Here is a 21,551-nt window from a genome sequence, read left to right as displayed (position 1 = left end):
AGCGCCCCCAGCACCTGATCATTGCCACTAATCATCTCTTTGCTTGTCTCTATCTTCCCCTCTAGTCTGTGAGCTCGGTGCGGGCAGAGGCCCTATTTTTGATTCCTTACTTTTATTTTTATTTACATTTTTTTTTTCTTTATTGATTTTAGACCGAGAGGAAGGGAGAAGGAGAGAGAGATGGAAACATTGATGAGAGAGAACATCGATTGGTGGCCTCCTGCATGCCCCCTACTGGGGATTTGGCCCACAATCTGGGCATGTCCCCTGATCAGGAGTCAAACCAGCGACCTCTTAGTGCATGGGTAAACGCTCAGTTACTGAACCACACCAGCTGGGCTTGATTCCTTATTTAATAGTAGGGCATGGCCCACTACATTCAGTGTTTGTTGAATGAATGAATGAATTTATGGACATGCAGATGGATGAATCAGTGGATGAATGGATGAATGGATAAACACATGGATCAAAGGGCGGACAGATGGATTGATAGACAACTGGATGGATAGATTCCATAAATAATAGCATCTGTAGGGACTCAGACAGTACCTGGCTATCCTGACCAATGGAGGGGCTCTTGGCTGGGGAAGCAGTAACCTAACTTGTTATTTGCCTTCTCTAAGGGATATCTGGCAAGAGCACAGCTATCTCTGCCCAGGTGCCTGGTCCCTCTTGACCAAATAAATGATTACAACTCAGTGAGTCTCTTGAACTCTGATAACTAGTCAGACATCAGAGAGTCTGTAGGAGCCGCCTTTGCCTCGGATGTGCCAGAACTGTGCTCCTGAGGGCCCTCCTCCATGCTTCCTCTGGGTTAGGGCTGCCACTCTAGCAATGCTTCCAGGCACAGAAACAGATTCCTAGAGCCAAGAGACCCTAGAAAATACGGCATTCATCCCTCTCCCATTTTACAGATGAGGAAACTGTGGCTAAGCGAGACCACAGAACTTGCCTAAGAATATATAGTGATAAAGCTGGGATTAGACCTTGGGTCCCCCAATTCATTCATTCATTCATGCATGCATGCATGCATGCATGCATGCAACAGATATGTACCTAGCACCAAACATATGTCAGGCTCGGTGCCTTTTCCAGGCATATTAAGCCAATTTCATGCCAATTTCATGCCAATTTCAAAGCCTTTTCCATGTCCCATTATGATTTCTTCCAGCTCCCCAGTAGCCTTATCTATGCCTCACCAGCTGCACCCTTGGCACAGCCCCTGTGCCAACCCCCTTACCCAGAAAATGAGGACAAATTCATTGCCAGGAACTCCCAGCTCACACTGGTATGTGGACCGTGTGCAGAACTGGTCACATGCGTGGGCTGAGAGCTCTACAGTGCACCCTCCCTCATGGGGGCCACATGGGTCCCTGCGCACGAACCTCACCAGCTCAGGCTGAAGCTGAGGGTTAACTGTTCAAGCCCCACTGCTGTCCTGGTGCGGGAGGGGGGCTCATCATGGCACCTGGGATCGCAGGGCCAGGAGCAGATCCCTAACTCCTACCCAGACTGGGGGATGTGTGGAAGAAGGGGCCGCAGAGGGATGCTTGGGGCTGGGTATCTGCAGGCCAGATGAGCAGGCAGCAGGCAGCAATCTGCCCCCCACCAGCCCCTCCCAGCATGGCTCTAGGCAGGGCAGAGCAGCGGCAGAGAGAGGGAGCCTTGCATCAGGGGAGATGCCCAGACCAGGCCAAGCCAGGGCCATTCGCTGGCCCCTTCTATGGACCTTCCTGATGGAGGTGACCTCGCTGACGAAGTGGAACAACTCAGTACTTTAAGGGCCAAAATAAGGCTCAGCTGTTCATAAGAGAAAAATGTCTGAGAACAAAGAACTACAGAAGCAAAGAAGAATGAACGAGCAACAGAACCAAAGCTGCTTCTAGGACCAAATTAACGCAGGACAGGCTCCTTCTACGACTGATCATGACGAGAGAGAACGATGGGATGAGATGAAATACAGAGTGAGCAAGGAGAAGGACATGGGTGCAACAGGGACCGAAAGTAATTTAGGAACCATTGTGAACAGTTATGTACATTTGAAAGCTTAGGGGAAATGGGTGAATTTATAGAAAGTTATAAGATGCCAAAAGATTGTTGGCCCAGGAAGAAATGGAGAATTTAAACAGGTCAATCAGTAGTATTGAAACTGAAACGATGGTCAAGCCCCTCGACCCACCAAAATCAGACCCACACATTCTCACAGGTGAGTTCTGTTGAATTTTTATTAAAACAGGTAATGCTTATTCCATACAAGTAGCTAAAAATAATTGAAGGCACCCTGGCTTATTTTATGAGACAAGTGTCATCTTGATTGCAAAACCTGGATAAGACAATATAATAAAAGAAAATTATAAGCCCATTTTACTTATGAACTTAGGGTGGCAAAACACTAAACTGAATACAGTATCAACCAACTGGATAGTGGGTTAAAATACTGATAATACCTCACCATCGGGAAGCGCTTATCTCAGAAATGCATCATCGTCAGAAAATTACCGGTATAATTCGCTATACTGTTAGATCAAAGGGAAAAAAAGAAACCACAAACCAATGCTTTTGAAAAAGCTCTTGCTAAGAGTCTTAGGTATTTATGATATTTTTTTAAATCCTGAACAAACTAGGAACATAAGAAAATTCCTTAATTTGGTTGCGATGTTAACATCAAAAACCTATGGAAAATGTTATTCCTAGTGGAGAAACTTTGTATGAATGTCAGTATCAGTAACAAACCACGAACACCCATTATCCTGCTACTGTGCAACAGAGCGACAGAGACCAGGGCTAAGGCTGTAAGGAAAGAAAATAAGAGGTGTGAGGATGGGCAGGGAAGGGACAGGGCTGTCATTGCAGATGGCATGATCACCTACCTTAAAAAACTACCAAATAAGCTGACCAAGTATTAGAACAAATGAGAAAGTTCAAGCAAGTCACCACATATATAATCAACACGAGTTAATAACTTTTACACCAGTAATAACCAGAAAAACTCAAAATAGTGGTGGCTTAAACAAGAGGGTATACACACATATATTGTGTATATAGAGAGAATAATATATATTATTAGTATAGTAATATATTAGTATTCTTACATCAGTCTTATACTATTATATATAATACATGTATACTGTTTTTAACTATGTGAATGAAATCTATAGGTTGAGTCCAGGATGCACCTGGCAGCTCCAGGTGCCATCAGGAATCCAGGCTCCTTCTTTATTTCTCCTCTTCCCTGTCTGCACAAGAGGACCATCCTCAAGGTGCCCTCATGGTCCAGGATGGCTGCCAAGCTTTGCCATCACGTCTGCATCCCTGACTGGGAGCAGGAGGAGGCAAGGCGTGGCGGCGGTGGGACCAAAGGAAGGCCCTGCCTTCAAGGAGCCGTCCCAGAATATCACACACTTCTGCTTAGACGTCATCGCTGGAACCGGGTCACATGGCCGTGCCTCGCGTGCAGCTGAGGGCATTGCTACCCCAAATAACATCAGGGTTCGGTTATGGAGGAAGGAGGGGAGAAAGATATTGGCTTGAGATCCGTCAGGCTCTGCCACAGATCCCAGTTTCCAGAAGAGGAAAGTGAGGCCCAGAGAGGCGAGGAACTTACACCTGGCCATGAAGCAGTAAGTGGCCGAGTTGGGATTCTCATGGGAATGGTTCTTGATCTTCCCATGGCACAGGTGTCCCTTCAATGGTATGTCCAGCCACTGGAACGCTGACCCTGCTCACTCCTGCTCGGGTCAGGGCCTGTTTTGGGTCCTCACCAAATGTCACCACTGCGAGTTCCCTGGCATCAGGGGTCTTATTCCCCGAGCTCGCCAGCATCCAGCACGGGGCTCAGCGTGGCGTGGGTGTGCAAGGAACAAGGCAAACTGAATGGCTGAAACCGACCCCATCCTCTTTCTCGTGGCTTTTGTACGCTGTGCCCTAGGTGTGTGTCACAAGTTTCACTTTTCAGATGCATTTCCTAGATCTTAAAGTGTTCGGCCTGGCCCAGGTCTGAAAGAACATAGAGGCCACCTCAGAACAAAACAAGACAGAGAAAGCGAGGGCCAGAGAAGCCACAGTATGTGTCCCAGATCCCAAGATACTGTGGCAAAGAATATGGCACGCATCCCTCACTGGTTCCTTTTCGGGGCACCCACAGAAAGATTGCATTTCCCAGCCTCCCTTGCAGTTAAGCTGAGGACATGTGACCCAGCCTCCCTTGCAGTTAAGCTGAGGACATGTGACTAGCTCTGGCCAATAAAATCTGAGCCTAAGTCATGAGCATTGCCTCCGGTCTGAGGCAGGAAGGGCCAGTGTGTCTTCTCCACCCCTCTCCCCAAGGGGACCTTGAAGACCACTGGTCTAGACCAGTGTTTCACACACTGTAATGCGCACAAATCCCTGGGGGGATCTTATTAAAATGCAGATTCTGATTCACTTCAAACAAGCAGCCACGTGCTGCTGAGAGCCTCGGAGCAGACGTCTGAGGAGTGAGGGGCCCGAGGGCACAGCCCCGAAACCGAGAAGACCACCTTCACCGGACCCTTCCTGAGCAAGAGGAGGCCTTCGGTGGGTTAAACCATTGCGATCTGGGGGTGTATTTGTGACCTCAGCATAGCCTAATGTACCCCAATGAATACATTGCACTAGGAAACTGTCACTCAGTCATTCAACCAATATTTATTGAGTTCCTGCCATGAACTCACCTTGTGCCCTGGGTGCCTCATTCTTAAGGAGACGCTCACTCTCAGGGTCAGGCAGGGGCAAGGTCAGCACCAGAGAGCGAGAGTGCCCCACATTTTGCTCCCTGGGTGCCCCTCTTATTCCCCCCTCCAGCCTGTGGGGAGCCAGGATTTGAACCAGGACCCTTTTGACTTAAGAACCTGAATTTGTTTCCAGCAAGGCAAAGGGCAGCTGTGCTCATTCTGGGGTCTGATTTGGGGGCTGTAGCAGCAGCCAAAAGATGCTCATGTTCCCTGGACTGTCACATCCCTCTAGTGCCAAGCTTGGTGGCTGGGGGGAACCAATTCCGGCCGCAGTCCTTCGACACCTCGGACTGGTGTGTTCAGTGCCAGATGCCCTTGGTGCCAGCCTCGTGCTTCCTGCCCTGGCCGGGCCCAGGGCCTGCCACTGTCCACATGGCCCATCCTGTTACTAGAGAGAACAAATTCCAAGCAAACATCCACCCTGACTCCCAGAGGCCCCTCCAGGCGGGTGGCAGCACTTCAACTTACCTCTGGTCACCTCCTTGGGCTGCTGGCCCTCCTCCCTTCCTCGCTGTCTGCGGAGCGGTTCCTGTGACAGGCGGTGCAGGTGTTACGGGGCGGTGCAGGTGTTACCGGGCAGTGCAGGTGTTACCGGGCGGCGCAGGTGTTACCGGGCGGCGCAGGTGTTACCGGGCGGCGCAGGTGTTACCGGGCGGCGCAGGTGTTACCGGGCGGCGCAGGTGTTACCGGGCGGTGCTGGTGTTACCGGGCGGCGCTGGTGTTACCCGGCAGTGTGCCTCTTCCCTACTCCTCCTCACACCTCCTTTCTCTCCCGTCTTTCTTTCTTTCTTTTTAAAGATTTTTTCAGAGTTTTAGAGAGGGAAGGAAGGAGGAGGGGGGAGAGAGAGAAGCATCGATGTGAGAGAGAAACATCAGCTGCCTCCTGCACACCGCGAATCCAGCCAGCAACCTGGCATGTGCCTTGATCGGGAATCCAAGGGCAACCTTCTGGTGCACGGGGAGGATGCCCCAACCAACTGAGCCACCCGGCCAGGGCCCACCGTCCTTCTTGCCTCAGAGAAAGAAGTGCTTCCAAACTGTTCCTCCCAGAAAGAACTAATCAACAGTGACAGAAGTCCAAAAAGTGAGTACCTGGAGGGCAGAATTATAGTCTTAGAAGGGGCATGAGGAACCTTCTGGAAATATCCCTGGAGCTGGGGTAGTTACATGGGTGTGTATATGTGTGAAGAGTGGTTGAGCTGTACATTAACATTAATGCATTTTAAGCCCTCAATTTAAAAGGTAGATGCCACAGAAAGCTCTAAAAGCAGAAGCAAAATAAAGGACAAAGACAAAAACTGCAACAAAAGTTTGGAGTCATAGGGACCTGCCTGAAAATCTGGCTGTTTTCGAGCTCTGTGACCTTAGGTGAGTTACTTAAACTCTCTGAACTTCTTTCTTTCTTTCTTTCTCTTTCTTTCTCTTTCTTTCTTTCTTTCTTTCTTTCTTTCTTTCTTTCTTTCTTTCTTTCTTCTCTCTCTCTCTCTCTCTCTCTCTCTCTCTCTCTCTCACTCTCTCTCTCTCCTCACCTGAGGATATACATTAATCTTCAAATAGAGCTGGAGGGAGGGAGGGAGGGAGGGAGGGAGAGGGAGAGAGAGAGAGAGACAGACATCGATGTGAGAGAGACACATTGACTGGGCCACATGCATGACCCCCAACCAGGGCTGGGGACGAACTGCAACCGAGGTATGTGCCCTTGGCCGGAATCGAACCCGCGACTCATTGGTCTGTGGGTGACGCTCTTACCACTGAGCCAAACCGGCCAGAACTGAACTTCACCTTTCTTATTGAGATGTGGACTGTGAGGATTAGAAACACTGCTTTTTATAAAAAGTATTTGGCATAGGCTGGCTCCCACTGGGTACTCAATACATACTCATTTTCATTATTATTACAACCAGTTGGCCCTACAAGGACAGATGTGGGAGTGGTCTTCCCTGAGTGCAGGCAATAAAAGGAGCGTGTTGTCTACAGAAAATGTAAAGATAAAATAAAACTGAGGTGGAGTCATTCTGCTTTCTGTTATCACCATGCACTGGCAAATCTAAATGATGTCAGTCATGATGTGCTGTTCCGAAAAAATCTTTTTTTGCTCTAAGTTCTAGACAACTGATATGGTAACTATTGAATATTATTAATGTATATGTAAGCTTAGAATTAGCATGTTTTAATTTCTTGTCCTTTAATAAACATATTCTACATGGAGGTTAATTTGGAGAATTTCTAAGAGTATGGTTGCCCCCAGCCCACATGAACTCAGGAACACATTCTTTGAGAAAGTTCCTAATGGTTTGGAACTCGTTGTGCTTGCTTTAAGGACAGTTCCTGTCCCCAGGACCATGGTGTTACATATTTCTGCCTCTCAGCAGCAGATCCAAAGAAACAATGACCGTAGAGTAATGGCAAAGACGAAGAAACGGGTTTTTCAATCCTATCATTCTCTGTGATTAGCTGGTGTTCTGACTGGTGTTTAAAATGTAAAACAATGAGCCCTGGCCAGTTTGGCTCAGCGGTTAGAGCGTTGGCCTGTGGTCCGGAGAGACCCGGGTTCGGTTCCCGCTAAGGGCACGTACTTCGGTTGCAGTTTGTCCCCCGCCCTGGTTGGTCGTGCGGGTGGCAGCCACTTGATGTGTCCCTTCACGTCGATGTTTCTCTCTCTCTCTCCTTCCTCTCTCTCCCTCCCACTCTATCTGTACAAAAAATGGAAAAATATCCTCAGGTGAGGATAAAAATAAATAAATAAATAAATAAAATGTAAAACAATGAGAAAGTATGAACTGTGGAGACGGAGGACTGTGTTCAGTAAGTGTAGATTCTAGTTTACACGTGAAATACATTTGTTTCATCTCATGATTGTTACTGAAAATAGTTTTGTTGTATAAAGAAGGGCGAGGGTGCTAAAAAGTGATCTACTTCTGGGTATAAAATACCCTAGGCATATCTCTGACGGAAATGTAAGAATTTATCAGTCAATCGTTAATCAACCAGTCAGTCATTGATCTCTTCGTGCCTCCAAGTCTATGGACTTCCTACCCCTAGTCACTTCCTCTAGCCATAAATGGGCAAGTCCTGCATTTTCATCTTCATCCTTGTGAACTCGAGAGAAAAAGACACATACTAAAATGGGCCCCTGGTGGCTAACTGGGCTCAAATAAATGTAACAAACAAACAAAAACTAAAAGACCTAGCAGCCATTTCTGCACAGGGGCCTCTCCCACATTTCAGAAAGCTGCTCTGTACTGCCTGCCTCTGCACCATGTTTCTGAGCCAGCCCCTACAAAGGGGTTCCTGGCATCCTCTTTCAACCACCAGGACGGAGGCTTTTCCCATCCAATCGGAGCTGTGCAGCTCCAGCCAGTCAGAGTGGTTCTATTCTAACCAATCAAGACAGTGACTTTTGGACCAATCAAACTGCAAGGATTTGGAGTCTTCATTTGCATGAGGACAAACCAATCAGGGACCAGGGGTAGGGACTCCTGTCCATGTAATCCAGCTCTCCTCCAACTCAGAGAGTGTAATTTCCCTTTCTACCAAAGAATGAAGACCAGCTCTTCCTGGCTGAGCTGAAACACCCAGGATGTCTTCCCGGAGCAGGGAGAAGCAGGAGCTGTCTAGCCGAAGAGAAGCCTGGCCCCCCTGGGCTGCTGGGCCCAGGGCTAGTCCTGCTGAGTTGCAATTGAGCTGCTTTGCACTGAATAAAGTTCCTTTCTTCACTGCACCCCAAATTGGGGGTTTCTGTTGGCATGGAATTGGCGCCACAGCCATCAGTTAACATCCTCCATCCTCATCATCTTCTTCTCCTAAGTCAGCCACCAGCACGGTATCTCCCATCTGCTGAACACTCCCTCAGTCTGACACCTACATCAAGTCCCTTTTCTTTCTCACTAGCTGCCCATTCTGGAACCCTCTGCTGTTCAGCTCCCTCCCTTTGAGGTTTGGGGTACTGATGGAGATTTTGGGGACCAATGGCTTCCCCAGCCACTCCTTGAAATCACCTCTATGATCTTTGCCAGCCCTGGCCAGTTTGGCTCAGCGGTTAGATCGTCAGCCCACGGACCAAAGAGTTGCAGGTTCGATTCTGGTCAAGGGCACTTACCTCAGTTAGAGTTCGGTCCCCAGCCCCAGTTGGGGTCGTGCGGGAGGCAACCAGTGGATGTGTCTCTCTCACATCGATGTTTTTCTCTCTCTCTCCCCTCCCACTCTGTCTGAAAATAAATGGAAAAATTTCCTCGAATGAGGATTAAAAAAAAAAAAAAAATACGATCTTTGCCAAAGTCTAGGGTCAAAGCTCATGTCTTGACATCCCCCACCCCAGTGGCTGGAATGTTGTTGATTTCCCCCCAAATACTGACGGCTTGAGTCGGGGCCTCTTTCGCAGTAGGTACACCACCACTCCGTCCTCCCAGGCAGCTCGGGCACCTCTGGCTCCCAGCGTGGGCAGAGCTGTCATGCTCTCGCCCACCTCTCGGCATATGCACGTGCTGTTCCCCTGCCTGGAACACTCTGCCCTCTGACCCCATCTCTCCTTGGCCCCCTGAAAAGGCACCTTCTTCAGAAAGCTGCCCTGCACCCCGAGTCTTAACAAGGACCCCTCCTCAGGGTGCCCAGAAACTGCGCCTGTTTTCTCACTGTCATCCCTGCTCTGGCTTTGCCCTGAAGTGGCCTGTGCGTCCATCCCCTGCAGGGCCCTCAGAGCCGGCCGGGCGACGTGAACTGGATTCGGCTCTTCCAGATCCCCTGGCGGTGCCAGCGAGCGCCGGCACGCAGTAGGTCCGCCTGTGTGGGCTCATCCGCCGGCCGCCTCCGGGGCCCAGAAAGCAAGCCCCGGGGAGGCCTCTTGTTGCCAAAAGCAAACAGGCCGCCAGGGAAGTTTTGCTCTGGGTCACACCCGCCTCTGGGTGGCTGCCAGTCCTCCTGCCAGAAACCGCAGGCCCTCCGAAGCTGCCCAGAGACCGGGCCACAGGGCTTAGGAGGACTCGGGTCAGCTCTGCTAAGGGGGTGTCTGCCCAGTACTTCCTGGATCCGCAGCCCCCCGGGGTTGGGCAGGGGGTCTGGGCAGGGCTGCAGCAGCTACAGCCAAGGCTTGGGAAGGCCCTCTCGGGCTGGGAGGAGCTACCAAGGCCGCTGCCAGCCTGTCACAGGCTCTCAGTGCTGACATTGGCTCTGGCTTTCACACACACACACACACACACACTGGCAGGCACCCCCTTGGTGGCCTCCACGGTCTCACCTTCAGGTAAATGGGCTCATCGGTGGGAGGCTGAGGAAGGGGAGAGGAGCAAGGAATGCAAAGACCAGTGTGCATGTGAATGTACGTGAGTGTGTGTGTGAGTGTGAGTGCATGTGTGTGTGTGTGTGCCTGGGAGTGACCTCACAGCCTCCGGAACATAAAGACTTACAGGTCCTGCCTCCCAGGCTCAAAGCTGGCTCCGTGGGGGACACAGTGACATGAGAGGCATACCACAGACCCACCTCCTGGCCTTCTCCTTCCTCTGCCTCCTCTCAAAGGTAAGGGGGTCCCTGGGGCCCCGAAACATACTGCTGGCTTCCATGCTGCTGGGGGAGGTGTGAAATCACTGACAAGGACCCCTGGAAGGATCTCTGCAGGGTCCCTGTGTTGGGCACAGCCAGGTTTCCCTCCTTGGTGCCCAGACAGCTGTCTCTGGCCAGCTCTGCTATGTGACCTCAGGCCAGTCCCTTCTCCTCTCTGAGCCTCAGCTCCTTCCTTGGTTAAATGGGCACAATGTCCATGAGGTCTTTGTGAAGATCCTTTCTGTTCTGGCACATGGCAGAAGTCCAAAAGAGGCCTTTTCTGAGTCTTGCCAATCCCCACAACCCTCTACAAGGCAGAAGTGGGTATCCTTACAAATGAGACTCAAGATATGACCTGGTTTGCCTAACTCTGAGCTGGGATTGGAATGGATGTTGGTGTCTAATTCACTGGAAAGTTCATGCTGCAAGGGCATCCATGCTGTCGGGCCCTCAGGCAGTGAGTTACCTGCTAACCTTAGCTAGAGGGGACAGGGAGACACCTCCATAATGACCTTCTCTTATGGAACATTTTTCAAAGGGCTTGTGGAATGTCTACCTTGTTTAACATGCCCAGCAACCATATCAGGTATTCTTAGCCAATCTTCAGTCAAGTAAGGCTCAGAGAGGGTAAGCAAGTTGCCCAAAGCCACACAGTAAAGAAACATCAGAGCAATAGAGGAGGTGGAGCCCAGGATAGGCCTGCGTGTGTGGAGCTGGGGCTGGGACTTCAGTTTGTACCTCTCCACTTCCAACCTGGACCATGGACAGTTGCTGGGCCCTGTCATCCCCGTAGCAAATGTTGAGTTCCCAGTCCCATGGGGATGGGCCCCGCCCTAAGCCACGATCTCACTGTATTTTCATGGTCCTTTGAGGAGCCTCAGCAGGAGTTTCTCCCTCCTGATCTCAAGCAGTAGTGCAGGGAAGGCCGAGAACCCTGCTAGCACCCGAGTCCTGCTGGCGGTTCTGCCAAAGGGAATGGGCAGCGCACCATGCCAGGGTGGGTGGCTGGGGTCGTTGGAGCAGGGGACTTGGGTTTGGGGCCCAGGATTAAATGAAAGAGCAAAATGAAGCCGCCCTCGACTTGCTGTTCTGCCGTCATTCTTCCCGGGTCCCAGGGAGCCAGGCAGCGTCCTGCACAGAACCCCGGGACTTTGTCGTCACCAACATGGAAAGCCACCACAGTCCTCAGAGACAGAATGCCATGTCCTCCGGGCAGGTGGGCTCCTGGGCTCAGGGCTCTGGTCAGAGGTCAGGGGCAGAGACCTGGAAACAAGCAGTCACATTGACCGAGAGCTGGCCACGACCTCACTACTCCACGAGAGGTGGTCTCCTCCCCATTTTACTGAGGAGGAAACAGCTCCGTCCCCACCGAGCAGTTCAGTGAAGTGCTCAAAGTCACACAGCAAGCCAGTGGTAGAACTTAGAGTTCAACTCTTGCCCAGAAGATTCCATGTCCAGGGCTCTTACCACAGAGCCTTGCCCCCTGGTGGCCACAGCAAGGGTCTGAGGAAACAGTGGGTGTGATGGGGCAACTTGAACAGAGGGATGGGTGGTAAGGAGGGTGTGGAGATTGAGGGACACCACGGAGGGCACATCTCTCCTTGGCTATGCGGAAATGCCCTCCCCAACTCGTCATTATCCCTCTTGAATAAATGAATAAACTGAGGCAGCGGCTAAGCTGGCACCCCAGCCCCCAGAGAAGAAGAGGTGAGCATGGCAATTAGGAGCCTGGGCCTTGAATTCCCAGGAAGCTGGATTCCAGTCCTGGCTCTGCTTCTTACTGGAGCTGTTGCTACATGGCCTTGGGCTTCGGTTTTGTCATCTTTAAATTTTTTAAAATTGATTTTTAGAGAATGAGGAAGGGAGAGGGAGAGAGAGAAATATCCATCGGCTGCCTCCTGCACAGCCCCACTGGGGATGGAGCGCACAACCCGGGCGTGTGCCCTGACCGAGAATCGAACCGGCAACCTTTCGGTGCATGGGATGCCGCTCAAGCAACTGAGCCACACCAGCCAGGGCAGTTTCCTCATCTTTCAAATGGACATAATGACAGTACCTGACATTAGAGGGTTAAACTAGACAATACATTAAAGGGCTTAGCACCTGGTACGCCCATGGTAAACACTAGCCATAATCATTGACATCATTAGTAGCCTCTCCTGGGTATCAGGACCTACAGTCCAGTCCCTGCCAAACTTGCCTGATAGAAAGAGCCCAGAATGGGAAGCCAGGTGCAAAGCAGAAGGCCTGTGTCCTGGCACCCCTGCTTTTAGGTGGGAGGAATCCAAGAGCCAGTTCTGGAGGCAGAGTCCCCCACTTCCCTCAAGAGGCCCCAGCACACAGCTGCACACTTGTATCCATTACCAGTGTCATTTTAGATGGCAGCTCTGTGAGGGCCTCCTGCTCGGAGACCTCATCAGAAGCTGGTCTGTTTGGGGATCCCCTCGTGGCCAGGGTGGGAACTGCAAGCCACAGGAGGCATGTTTGCAGACTTGGGGATCCTAGGGATGGAACTAGGTGGGAATCGGGGCAATGAGTTGTTATTGCCTGCTTGGGGCCACAGAGAGGATATGAGGGCATTGGCTTCATCTTCCTAGACTGCAAGGCTTCTATCCACTAGATAAAACCCCCAGTCCCGCAAGTCCTCCACGGATGGCGCCAGTGGGGATATCTTGAATTATGCCTACCTCTTGGTCCCCACCTCCAACTGGACATACAGGGGGCCGGTGGCATCTGGTTTCTGGTTTGGTTGTTTCTCTGTTCTGAGCGGGGAGGGGCAGTCAGGACATTTGAGCTGATACCTTGACTCTGCCCCCAGGGCGTGGGTGCCTGGCTCAGATTTCCCCCTATTACAGGAAACATCAACCCCTCGCCCGGGACCCTGGGTCCTCAGTGCAGAAGCAGGCGCCCAGCTCTGTAGCTAACACACTGTGGCTTCTGGCGAGTCCCTTCCCATCTCTGATGCTCAGGTGCCCCATCTGTACATGGGGGGGGGGGGGGCTTGTACTGGAGCAGAGGTGCAAAGACCTGACTGTGCATCAGAAGCCCCTGAACAGCCTGTTAAACATTCAGACCCAGGGCCCTGCCTCTGGACGTTCTGATTTGGTAAGTGTCAGAGGAGGCCTACAGGCCCGTATTCTACCACGTTTCCTGGTTGACTCGATACTCATCCAGAAACATATTCCGAATTGTTCTAAAGATCATAAATCTCCATGATACTGTTTGATTTATTCAGCCCTCAAGATAAGTATCTACAGTCCACCTGCTGGAAAATGTATAGGACCCTGTGGTTTTAATCCTTCATTTTGCTGCTTTTGCCTTTTATAAGCTCCCAGAGGACAGGGCCAAAGCCCTTACTGTAGTTTGCAATGATGATCATCACAGCTAAATGCATTGAGCATCGGCTGCACCCCAGGCTGTGCTAAGGGTTTAACACGCATCATTTCATGTGCTACCCAAGACAGTGCTCTGAATTAGATACTGCTGTTACCCACCCACCCCCGCCTTTATAAAAGCATTTATTTATTATATATTTTTTAATCCTCACCCGAGGATATTTTCCCATTGATTTTTAGATAGAGTGGGTGTGAGAGAGACACATTGTTTGTTTGCCTCCCGCACAACCTGACCAGGGTTGGGGATCAAACCTGCAACCCAGGTATGTGCCCTTGACTGGAAATTGAACCTGTGCCCTTCAGTCCTTGGGCCGACACTCTAACCACTGTGCTGACCATCCAGGACCTATTGGCCCCTTTTTACAAATGAGGATATTGAGGCTCAGAGAGCTTAAGTAACTTGCCCAAAGTCACTCAGCTAATAAGGGACAGAGTTAGGGCTGGAACTCTAGTCCAGAGTCCCTGCTCTTGACCACAGTGACTACCATGGGACTGCCAGGGTTCAAGGCTAGGTATGTGCGATCCTGGGGCCAAGGTGTGGACTCTACACTGCCCAGCCCGGCAGAGAGGTGGCCCACTGGGAGGGTCTCACTGCCCACCTTGAATGACCATGGCTGAGTGAGGTCTCTGTCTCTGCAGGTGTGTGCCCAGCTGTGCCCAACACCGTGTGCCTGCCCCTGGCCACCACCCCAATGCCCAGTGGGGGTGCCCCTGGTGCTGGACGGCTGCAACTGCTGCCGGGTATGTGCACGGCGGCTCGGGGAGCCCTGCGACCATCTCCACGTCTGTGACCCCAGCCAGGACCTGGTCTGCCAGCTCGGGGCGGGCCCTGGTGGCCAGGGGTCCGTGTGCCTCTGTAAGCAGGTTTGCGGGACCGATGGAGGGTGTGGTTGGAGGGGAGGGGTGGGCAAGGCCTTGGTGTCCTCAGTCAAAGGTAAGCCCTTCTCTACCTTTTACACTCACTTCAGGTACATCATTCATTTCAGCTAAACCTGGCGACCCTGCTTCTCCCTCCTGTGTTTACTATGACCATGCCACCATCCGAACAGCCTTTCCCCGATCCTATCTGTCCAAATCATAGCCAACTTGCAAAGCCAAACTCAACACCTCCTCCAAGGAGCCCTCCAAGATTCTTCTAACCAGAAGTTATCACTCCCTTCTCGGGACCCTCACAGTACTTTTGGGAAAATAAAAGTGCAATTCCTTATTTAGGGCCTAGTATATGGTAGTCACTGTACTTAGCATTTACTCCATAAATCACATAATCCTATGAGGTAAGTGCTTTCAGACCCATTCATAGATCAGGAAACTGAGGCTCATAGATATAACTGACATGTTTTATATCCCACAGCTCGGAACCTGGTCCAACAGGCTCTGAAGCAACATTCTGTCCGTCTTCCTCCTTGATCCAGAGCCCATAGTTCTGAGTTTGCATTTACCAGACCTGAGCATCTTCCATCATCCACCGCCACTCTTTAGGCCTCGGGGCTTTAGATCAGGTCCTCTCGGGACCTTTGGGACCAGATCATTCTTGTTGTGGGGGCTGTGCTGTGCTTGGAAGGACATTTAGCAGTGTCCCTGGTTCCTACCCACTAGATGCCAGTGGTACCCTCACCCCCAAGTTATGACAGTCTGTCCTCAGATGTTGCTGAATGTCCCCTGGGGAGAAAATCATCTTCAATTGAGAACCACTATTTTAGAGAAATAGACAAAAACAAGGAAGTGTTCTTTCCTCCCTCCCTTTCTCTCCTCCCTCCTTCTCTCTCTTTTTCTTTCTAATGCTAAGCCTCCTAGAGCACTTACCTCTTTCATCTACGTGCATGTCACACGTATATTTTTTTTAATCCTCACCCAAGGATATTTTTTCCCTTTTATTTTTAGATATAGGGGGAGGGAAGGAGGGGGAGGGGGGAGAGAGGGCGAGAGACAGAGAGAGAGAAAGAGAAACATTGATGTGAGAGACACATTGATTGGTTGCCTCCTGCATGACCCCGACCAGGGCTGGGGACGAACCGCAACCGAGGTATGTGCCCTTGGCCAGAATCGAACCCATGACTCTTTGGTCCATGGGCCGGCGCTCTAACCGCTGAGCCAAACCAGCCAGGGCCGTGTCACACTTTTATAAACATAAGAACAAGAGGCCCTGGCTGGGTAGCTCAGTTGGTTGGAGCATTGTCCCATACACCAAAAAGTTGCAGGTTCAACCTCTGTTTGGGGCACGTATGGGAGGCAACCGATCAATGTTTCTCTCTCACATCGATGTTTCTCTCTCTTTCTCAAAAAGGTCAAATCCTCGGGAGAGGATTAAAAAAAAAAAGACAATGAATCCATCTATAGGAAAAACCCTGTTAACAAGTAAAACAACACAAATGAGAGACAGAGAGCATTCCTTAGTAAAGCCTTGTTAAATATTTTATTTGCTCAGAGGAGTATGGTAATAAGAAAGGGGGCGGTTTGTTAGATAAACTCATAGATGGTTGCTAATAAAAATGTGCCTAAAGAAAGAAATGAGATAAGTCGCCTATAAGGCTGATGCTGAGATTAGCCATCACACGTGACAAGCACTTGGCAGAGTTTATTTACTGACGCTGTATAGCATGTGCCAGGTGCTAAGGGTTCACAAATATTACCTCATTAATCTCACGACAACCACATGAGGTAGGTATTGATGCTATCTGTATTTAATAAATGGAAAAAGGAGGCACGGAGAGGTTAAGCTACTTGCCCAAAGTCACATAGCTCCTAAGTAGCTGAGCTGGGATTTGAACTCAGGAAGCTGGCTCCACAGTCTCAGTTTCCATCGCTCTACTGCCTGACTCTCAGCATATGCTTGGTACCTACTGGCTGCTATTGCGAATAACTTCATTAAGGGGCTTTTAAAAGTCCATCTTGATTCAGACTCAAATACCTGGAGGCCCAGGATGGCCCTTGGTCCTTCCTGCAACTCCCAGCCCCGGTCAGGCAACATGCTGAGTGCTCGTGAGTGTTTAATGATTTGAACTGAATTTGGAAGCTGGGAGCTGGTGAACCCCACAGGTGGTCCAGAGCCAGCTAAGACCTCACAGGGGCTGAACTAGGTCCTGGCTCTGGGGGGACACCAAGCCCCTGATCTCCCACACCTTACACATACAGCTTCTGCAGCTCCATCCTTCCCCTGGCTCAGGTTCAAAACCTTGGAGTCCCTCTTGACGTCTATTTTTTACATCCCACATACAAGCCGCCAGCAAGTTCTTCACAAGATTCCAGAACCTGACACTTCTCAGTCCCTCCACTGCTCCCACCCTGGTCTCAGCCCATCGTCCCTTGTCTGGATTGGGCAGTAGCCCCATAAGTCTCCCTGCTTCTGTCCCTAGCCTATTCTCCACATAGTAGCCCCACGGCCCCTTGTAATACATAAGTCAGATCATGTCCTTCCTCTTGTTTCCTCGGAGTAAAAGGCCAAGTCCTCTTAGTGACCGACAAAGCCCCACAGGGTCCTGATGCTGTTTGCTCTCTTATTTCACTCCTCTCCCTTCTGTTCTCTGCTCCAGCCACACTGGCCGCTTTGCTGTTCCTTAAATACCCCAGGCACGTTCCCACCTCAGGGCCTTTGCACTGGCTGTTTCCTGTACTGTGTTCTTTGCCCTAGATGATAAGTTCCCTCACCTCCTTCACATCTTGGCTCAAACATCACCTTCTCAAAGAGGCCTTCCCTGATCACCACATGTAACAATTACAGTCCTGCCCCACTCCTCAGCTCTGCACTCCTTTATTTTTCCAGCACTAATCTGACATCATAAACTCTATGTACTTGTTTCTTGTGTTTATTTCCACTAGAGCAGAATCTCCACTAAGGGCAGGGTTTTGCCTGTTGTAGTCATTGCTGTATCACCAGGGCCTAGAACAGTGCCTGGTGCATAGTAAGCACTCAATAAAGGATTGTTGAATGAATGAGTGAATGAATACATAATAACAATAGTTCTAGTGGGCTAGCAGTAGCAGCCCCCATTTATTGAGCATGTACTGTGAGAAGGCCCTTTACCAGGTCATCTCAGCAACCAAGAGGGCCGGGCCAGGCGGGGGCGAGGGATGAAGGTGCAACTATCCTGCGGTTCCTAGGAAACCAGTGGCCACGTGGTTCAGGCCTAAAGGTTGGGCTTGAAGCCAAAGGGCTGTGGCCTGGAAGGAGCAAGGAGAGAGCTGATGCTGGTCCTGTCCCCCCAGAGGAAGAATCATCTCCCATTTACTGAGCATCTGCTGTGTTCCAGGCTTGGGGCAAAATGCTTTAAGTGCACTAGCTCATTTAATCCTCTGGTGGCCTGTGAGCTGGGCACCACGGCTCAAAGAGGTGAAGTAACTTGCCCCAGGACCCTCAGCTTGCAAGTGGAGAACTGGGGTTTGAACCCAAGTCTACATGGTTCCAAAATTTCTCCATGTACATGGACCTATTTGAGGTTTTTCTCTGAAGACCTGGGCAAACCTGTTTGCCAACAAGTCCTTTTCCCCAGACCTGCTGAACTGCCACCCACGTCTCCAGGAAGCCCTCCGGGCTGCTCCTTTCTGTGCACTTCCAGCCGCTCCACGCACCTCTCCAGGGCAATTGACCGTATGTCGGAGATGATGACTTCCACATCTGTCCCCCCACTGGCCCGAGTCTCTTCAGGCAAGGACTGTGTCTCAGTCCTATCTAGGAACACAGTGCTTGGCACACAGAAGGGGCACAATATTTATCTCTGGAATTATAAGGAGTCAGAACTATGTCATCAGTGTCTCCTACGTGCTGGGCCCCGTGCCAGGCATTCATTCAAAGGACATGGATGTGTCCCATTCATGCTGTGAACCTGTGCAGGGAATGCCCAGATGAACACTCGCAGGCCCAGCCTTCAAGGAGTTCATGTCTAGCAGAGGAAGTGGTATTAACACCCATATCTTGAGGGCTTCATTCAAAGAGTGTTTCCTGAGCACTTACTATATGCCTAGCCCTGTGCTAGATACTATGTACCAATGATCTGATGTCACTGAAGGTAGAGATTACTGTTCTCATCACTGCTATTGTTAAGGTGACTCAGAGAAGTTAAATAGCTTACCTCAAGTCACACCGCCAACAAGTGAAGCCCCGACCTGACAGCAATGACTTCAACAAATGGACAATGGAAGTTTGTTGCATGAAATCTCAGTGTATGTATCAGTTACCCATTATTAATCTATCGTAATTATACAAATAACAACAGAGCCCTAGTGACTGTCTCCTTTAGGTTGTACTCGTCACATATATCATTTTGTTTAGTCTATGCCACACCCCTATGAAATACGGGGTGGGGTAAAAGTAGGTGTACAGCTGTGATTATGTGAAACAGTTTGTGCATTGTTATTTATTAATGATTGTACCGTTTACCTTACAACTGTAAATCTACTTTTGCCAACCCCTGTAAGTGCATTTATAACCCATTTTGCAGGAGAGGAAACTGAGGCAAGAAGTGAAATCACTTGGCCAAGGTCGGTAGCTAAGAAAGGGGCTCACACCAGGCCAGTCTCTGGCAAACCCTGTGCCAGGAGCCAGGGCAGGCTGGCCAGGGGACGGGTGTGTAGGGCAGGGCTCACGCCCCTTGGCAGTGCTCGGGGGCTTCAAGGGCACTGCTCCCGCCCTGGGACCTGGGCCAGCTCTGCAGACAGAGCCCCAGCCTTGCCCAGGGAAAGCTGGGGGTCAGCGCTGGGGGCCCTCTTTCTCCTCCACAGGGGCAGCGGATGACGGGGGCTGTGAGCTGAACGGCCGCGTGTTCCGGGACGGGGAGACCTTCCAGCCCCACTGCAGGATCCGCTGCCGCTGCGAGGACGGCGGCTTCACCTGCGTGCCCCTGTGCAGCGAGGACGTCCGGCTGCCCAGCTGGGACTGCCCCCGCCCCAGGAGGGCTGAGGTGCCCGGCAGGTGCTGCCCTGAGTGGGTGTGCGACCAGGCAGGGGGCTTGGCGGCCCAGCCTCTCCTCGGCCAAGGTGAGTGCGGAGCTGGCCCAGGCAGGGGCGGGGTCACCTGGAGGGGCGGGCCCTCCGAGGTGCAGACTCCTGGGCGCATCAGAGGGAAGGTTTTCCGGGCAGAAGCAGGGAGGGGGCGGGGCTGAGGAGCCGAGTCGGAAAGTGTAGAGAATCACAGGCCTCTTTAAAACTGACAAAACAAGAAGTAGTGGTGTCCTTTTAAGCATGTCCTTTTAAATCATAAATAAGTAAAAGTCAAAATTGGTGGCAGAGTGAAGAAGGGGAAGGAACGTTAGACTACTCGAACCAAATTCTCACATTTCATCGCAAAGTGTACTATTACAATATGTGTTATTATTATACTTATATTGATACATATTACTAATATGTTTATATAACAACAAATATGCGTAAAATATAATATGATATATTATTATTTGGGCTTATCAAGAGAGGAACAAATTCAAAACTGAACGTAGTTACATGGTTGCCTCTGGGACGTGGGCCTAGGGGTGGGAAGAGGTGGAGAAAAGACAGTTACCTCCTGCTAGAAACACTTAGTTTTAGAGACATTGTTGTTGACATGTTGTGGGTTTTAAAAAATTATTACTCTATGAATGTGATTTTTTTTACAAAACGAAACTGAAAAGAGAGCGTTGCTTCCGTAGATGACGCAGTAGAGCGTGGTGGGTTAAACTTGAAGTCGGCCCAGGATTCTAAGGCCGGTTCTACCACGTCTAGCTGTGTGATTCTGAGAACATCGCCTAACCTCTCTGTGTCTCAGGCCCTTCAACTGTAAAATAAGAGCATCCATCTCATAGAGTTATTGCAAGGACTGGATAAGGTTATCCAAGTAAAGCAGTTATGACAGTCCCTGGCGCACAGCACGCCACTGGTAGGAACTGTTATCCCTAGTGGGGACTGTGACACATTGTTTAAATCCATAGCAGAATGGATTGGAATTTAAAAATGCAATCGCCTTATGTGTAAAAAGCAGGATAGGACACCATGTATGCAATTTTATCTATATTATGTGTGTGCATGTGTGTGTGTGTGTGTGTGCAAGTATATGTACACGTACACATCATATGTGCTGCACACATGTGCATATTACACAGGGTTTCTCAACCTCGGTACTATTGACATTTGGGCCGGGTAATTCTTCACTGAGGGGCCGTCGTGTGCATCATAGGATGTTTAGCAGCAACCCTGGTCTCTACCCACTAGATCCCAGTAGCAACCTCCCTCAATCGTGACAACCAAGAATGTGTCCAGACACTGCCAAGTGATCCCTGGAGGACAAAATCGTCCCTGGCTGAGAATCACTCATATAAAGAACCAGAGGGAAGGACAGCAAAATATTAGCAGAGAAGAACAGGAGTTGGGAAGGAGGAAAAGCTAGACCCTCGTGAACCTGCCATTCTGTTCCAGGCTGCAGCCTCCTTGTAAAATGAGACACCCACCGACTGCTGGGGCAGGGTCATGTCAGCGCCATCAGAGCTGCGCAATAACCGCAATATGTTAAGTACTTCGCCTCCTCCATTATTGTCTTCAGTCCTAACAATCAACTGTTAGGATATTTACACAAGAAGAAACAGGTTCAGCGAGGTGACGCAACATGACCAAGATTGTAACACAACCCAGTGGGTTGATTTGGCTGCCAAGTGCTGACCCTTCTTTCTTCCCCCCCAGGACTCCAACCTTCTGGCCTTGTTGCTCCCCCTGTTCCTGCGGTCCCTTGCCCAGAATGGAGCACAGCTTGGGGCCCTTGCTCGACCACCTGTGGACTAGGTGTGACTAGCCGGGTATCCAACCAGAATCCCTTCTGCCGACTGGAGACGCAGCGCCGCCTGTGCCTGCCTGGGCCCTGCCCACCTGCCAGGGGCCACCACCCACCACGCAGTTCCTTTTAGAGCCGGGC

At 50.5% G+C, this 21,551-nt stretch overlaps 1 protein-coding gene across 2 annotated transcripts; it reads left to right on the top strand.

Annotated features, from left to right (window-relative positions):
• Positions 1-9,931: 9,931 nt before the first annotated feature.
• Positions 9,932-21,551, top strand: CCN5 (cellular communication network factor 5). Of its 2 annotated transcripts, none has more exons than XM_036245818.1 (5): positions 9,932-9,990; positions 10,170-10,262; positions 14,321-14,537; positions 19,397-19,651; positions 21,323-21,551. In XM_036245818.1, exons 2-5 carry the CDS (start codon positions 10,203-10,205, stop codon positions 21,541-21,543), a joined length of 753 nt encoding a protein of 250 aa, XP_036101711.1. In that variant the 5' UTR covers positions 9,932-9,990; positions 10,170-10,202; the 3' UTR covers positions 21,544-21,551. The 2 variants fall into 2 exon arrangements, with proteins under 2 accessions (XP_036101711.1, XP_036101712.1); XM_036245819.1 differs by having other exon boundaries at positions 9,952-9,990; positions 10,148-10,262.

Source organism: Molossus molossus, unplaced genomic scaffold, assembly GCF_014108415.1.
Source record: "Molossus molossus isolate mMolMol1 unplaced genomic scaffold, mMolMol1.p scaffold_m16_p_6, whole genome shotgun sequence".
NCBI lineage: Eukaryota > Metazoa > Chordata > Mammalia > Chiroptera > Molossidae > Molossus > Molossus molossus.
Note: the sequence above shows the minus strand (reverse complement) of the source record. Positions and strands in the feature narration are given on the sequence as shown.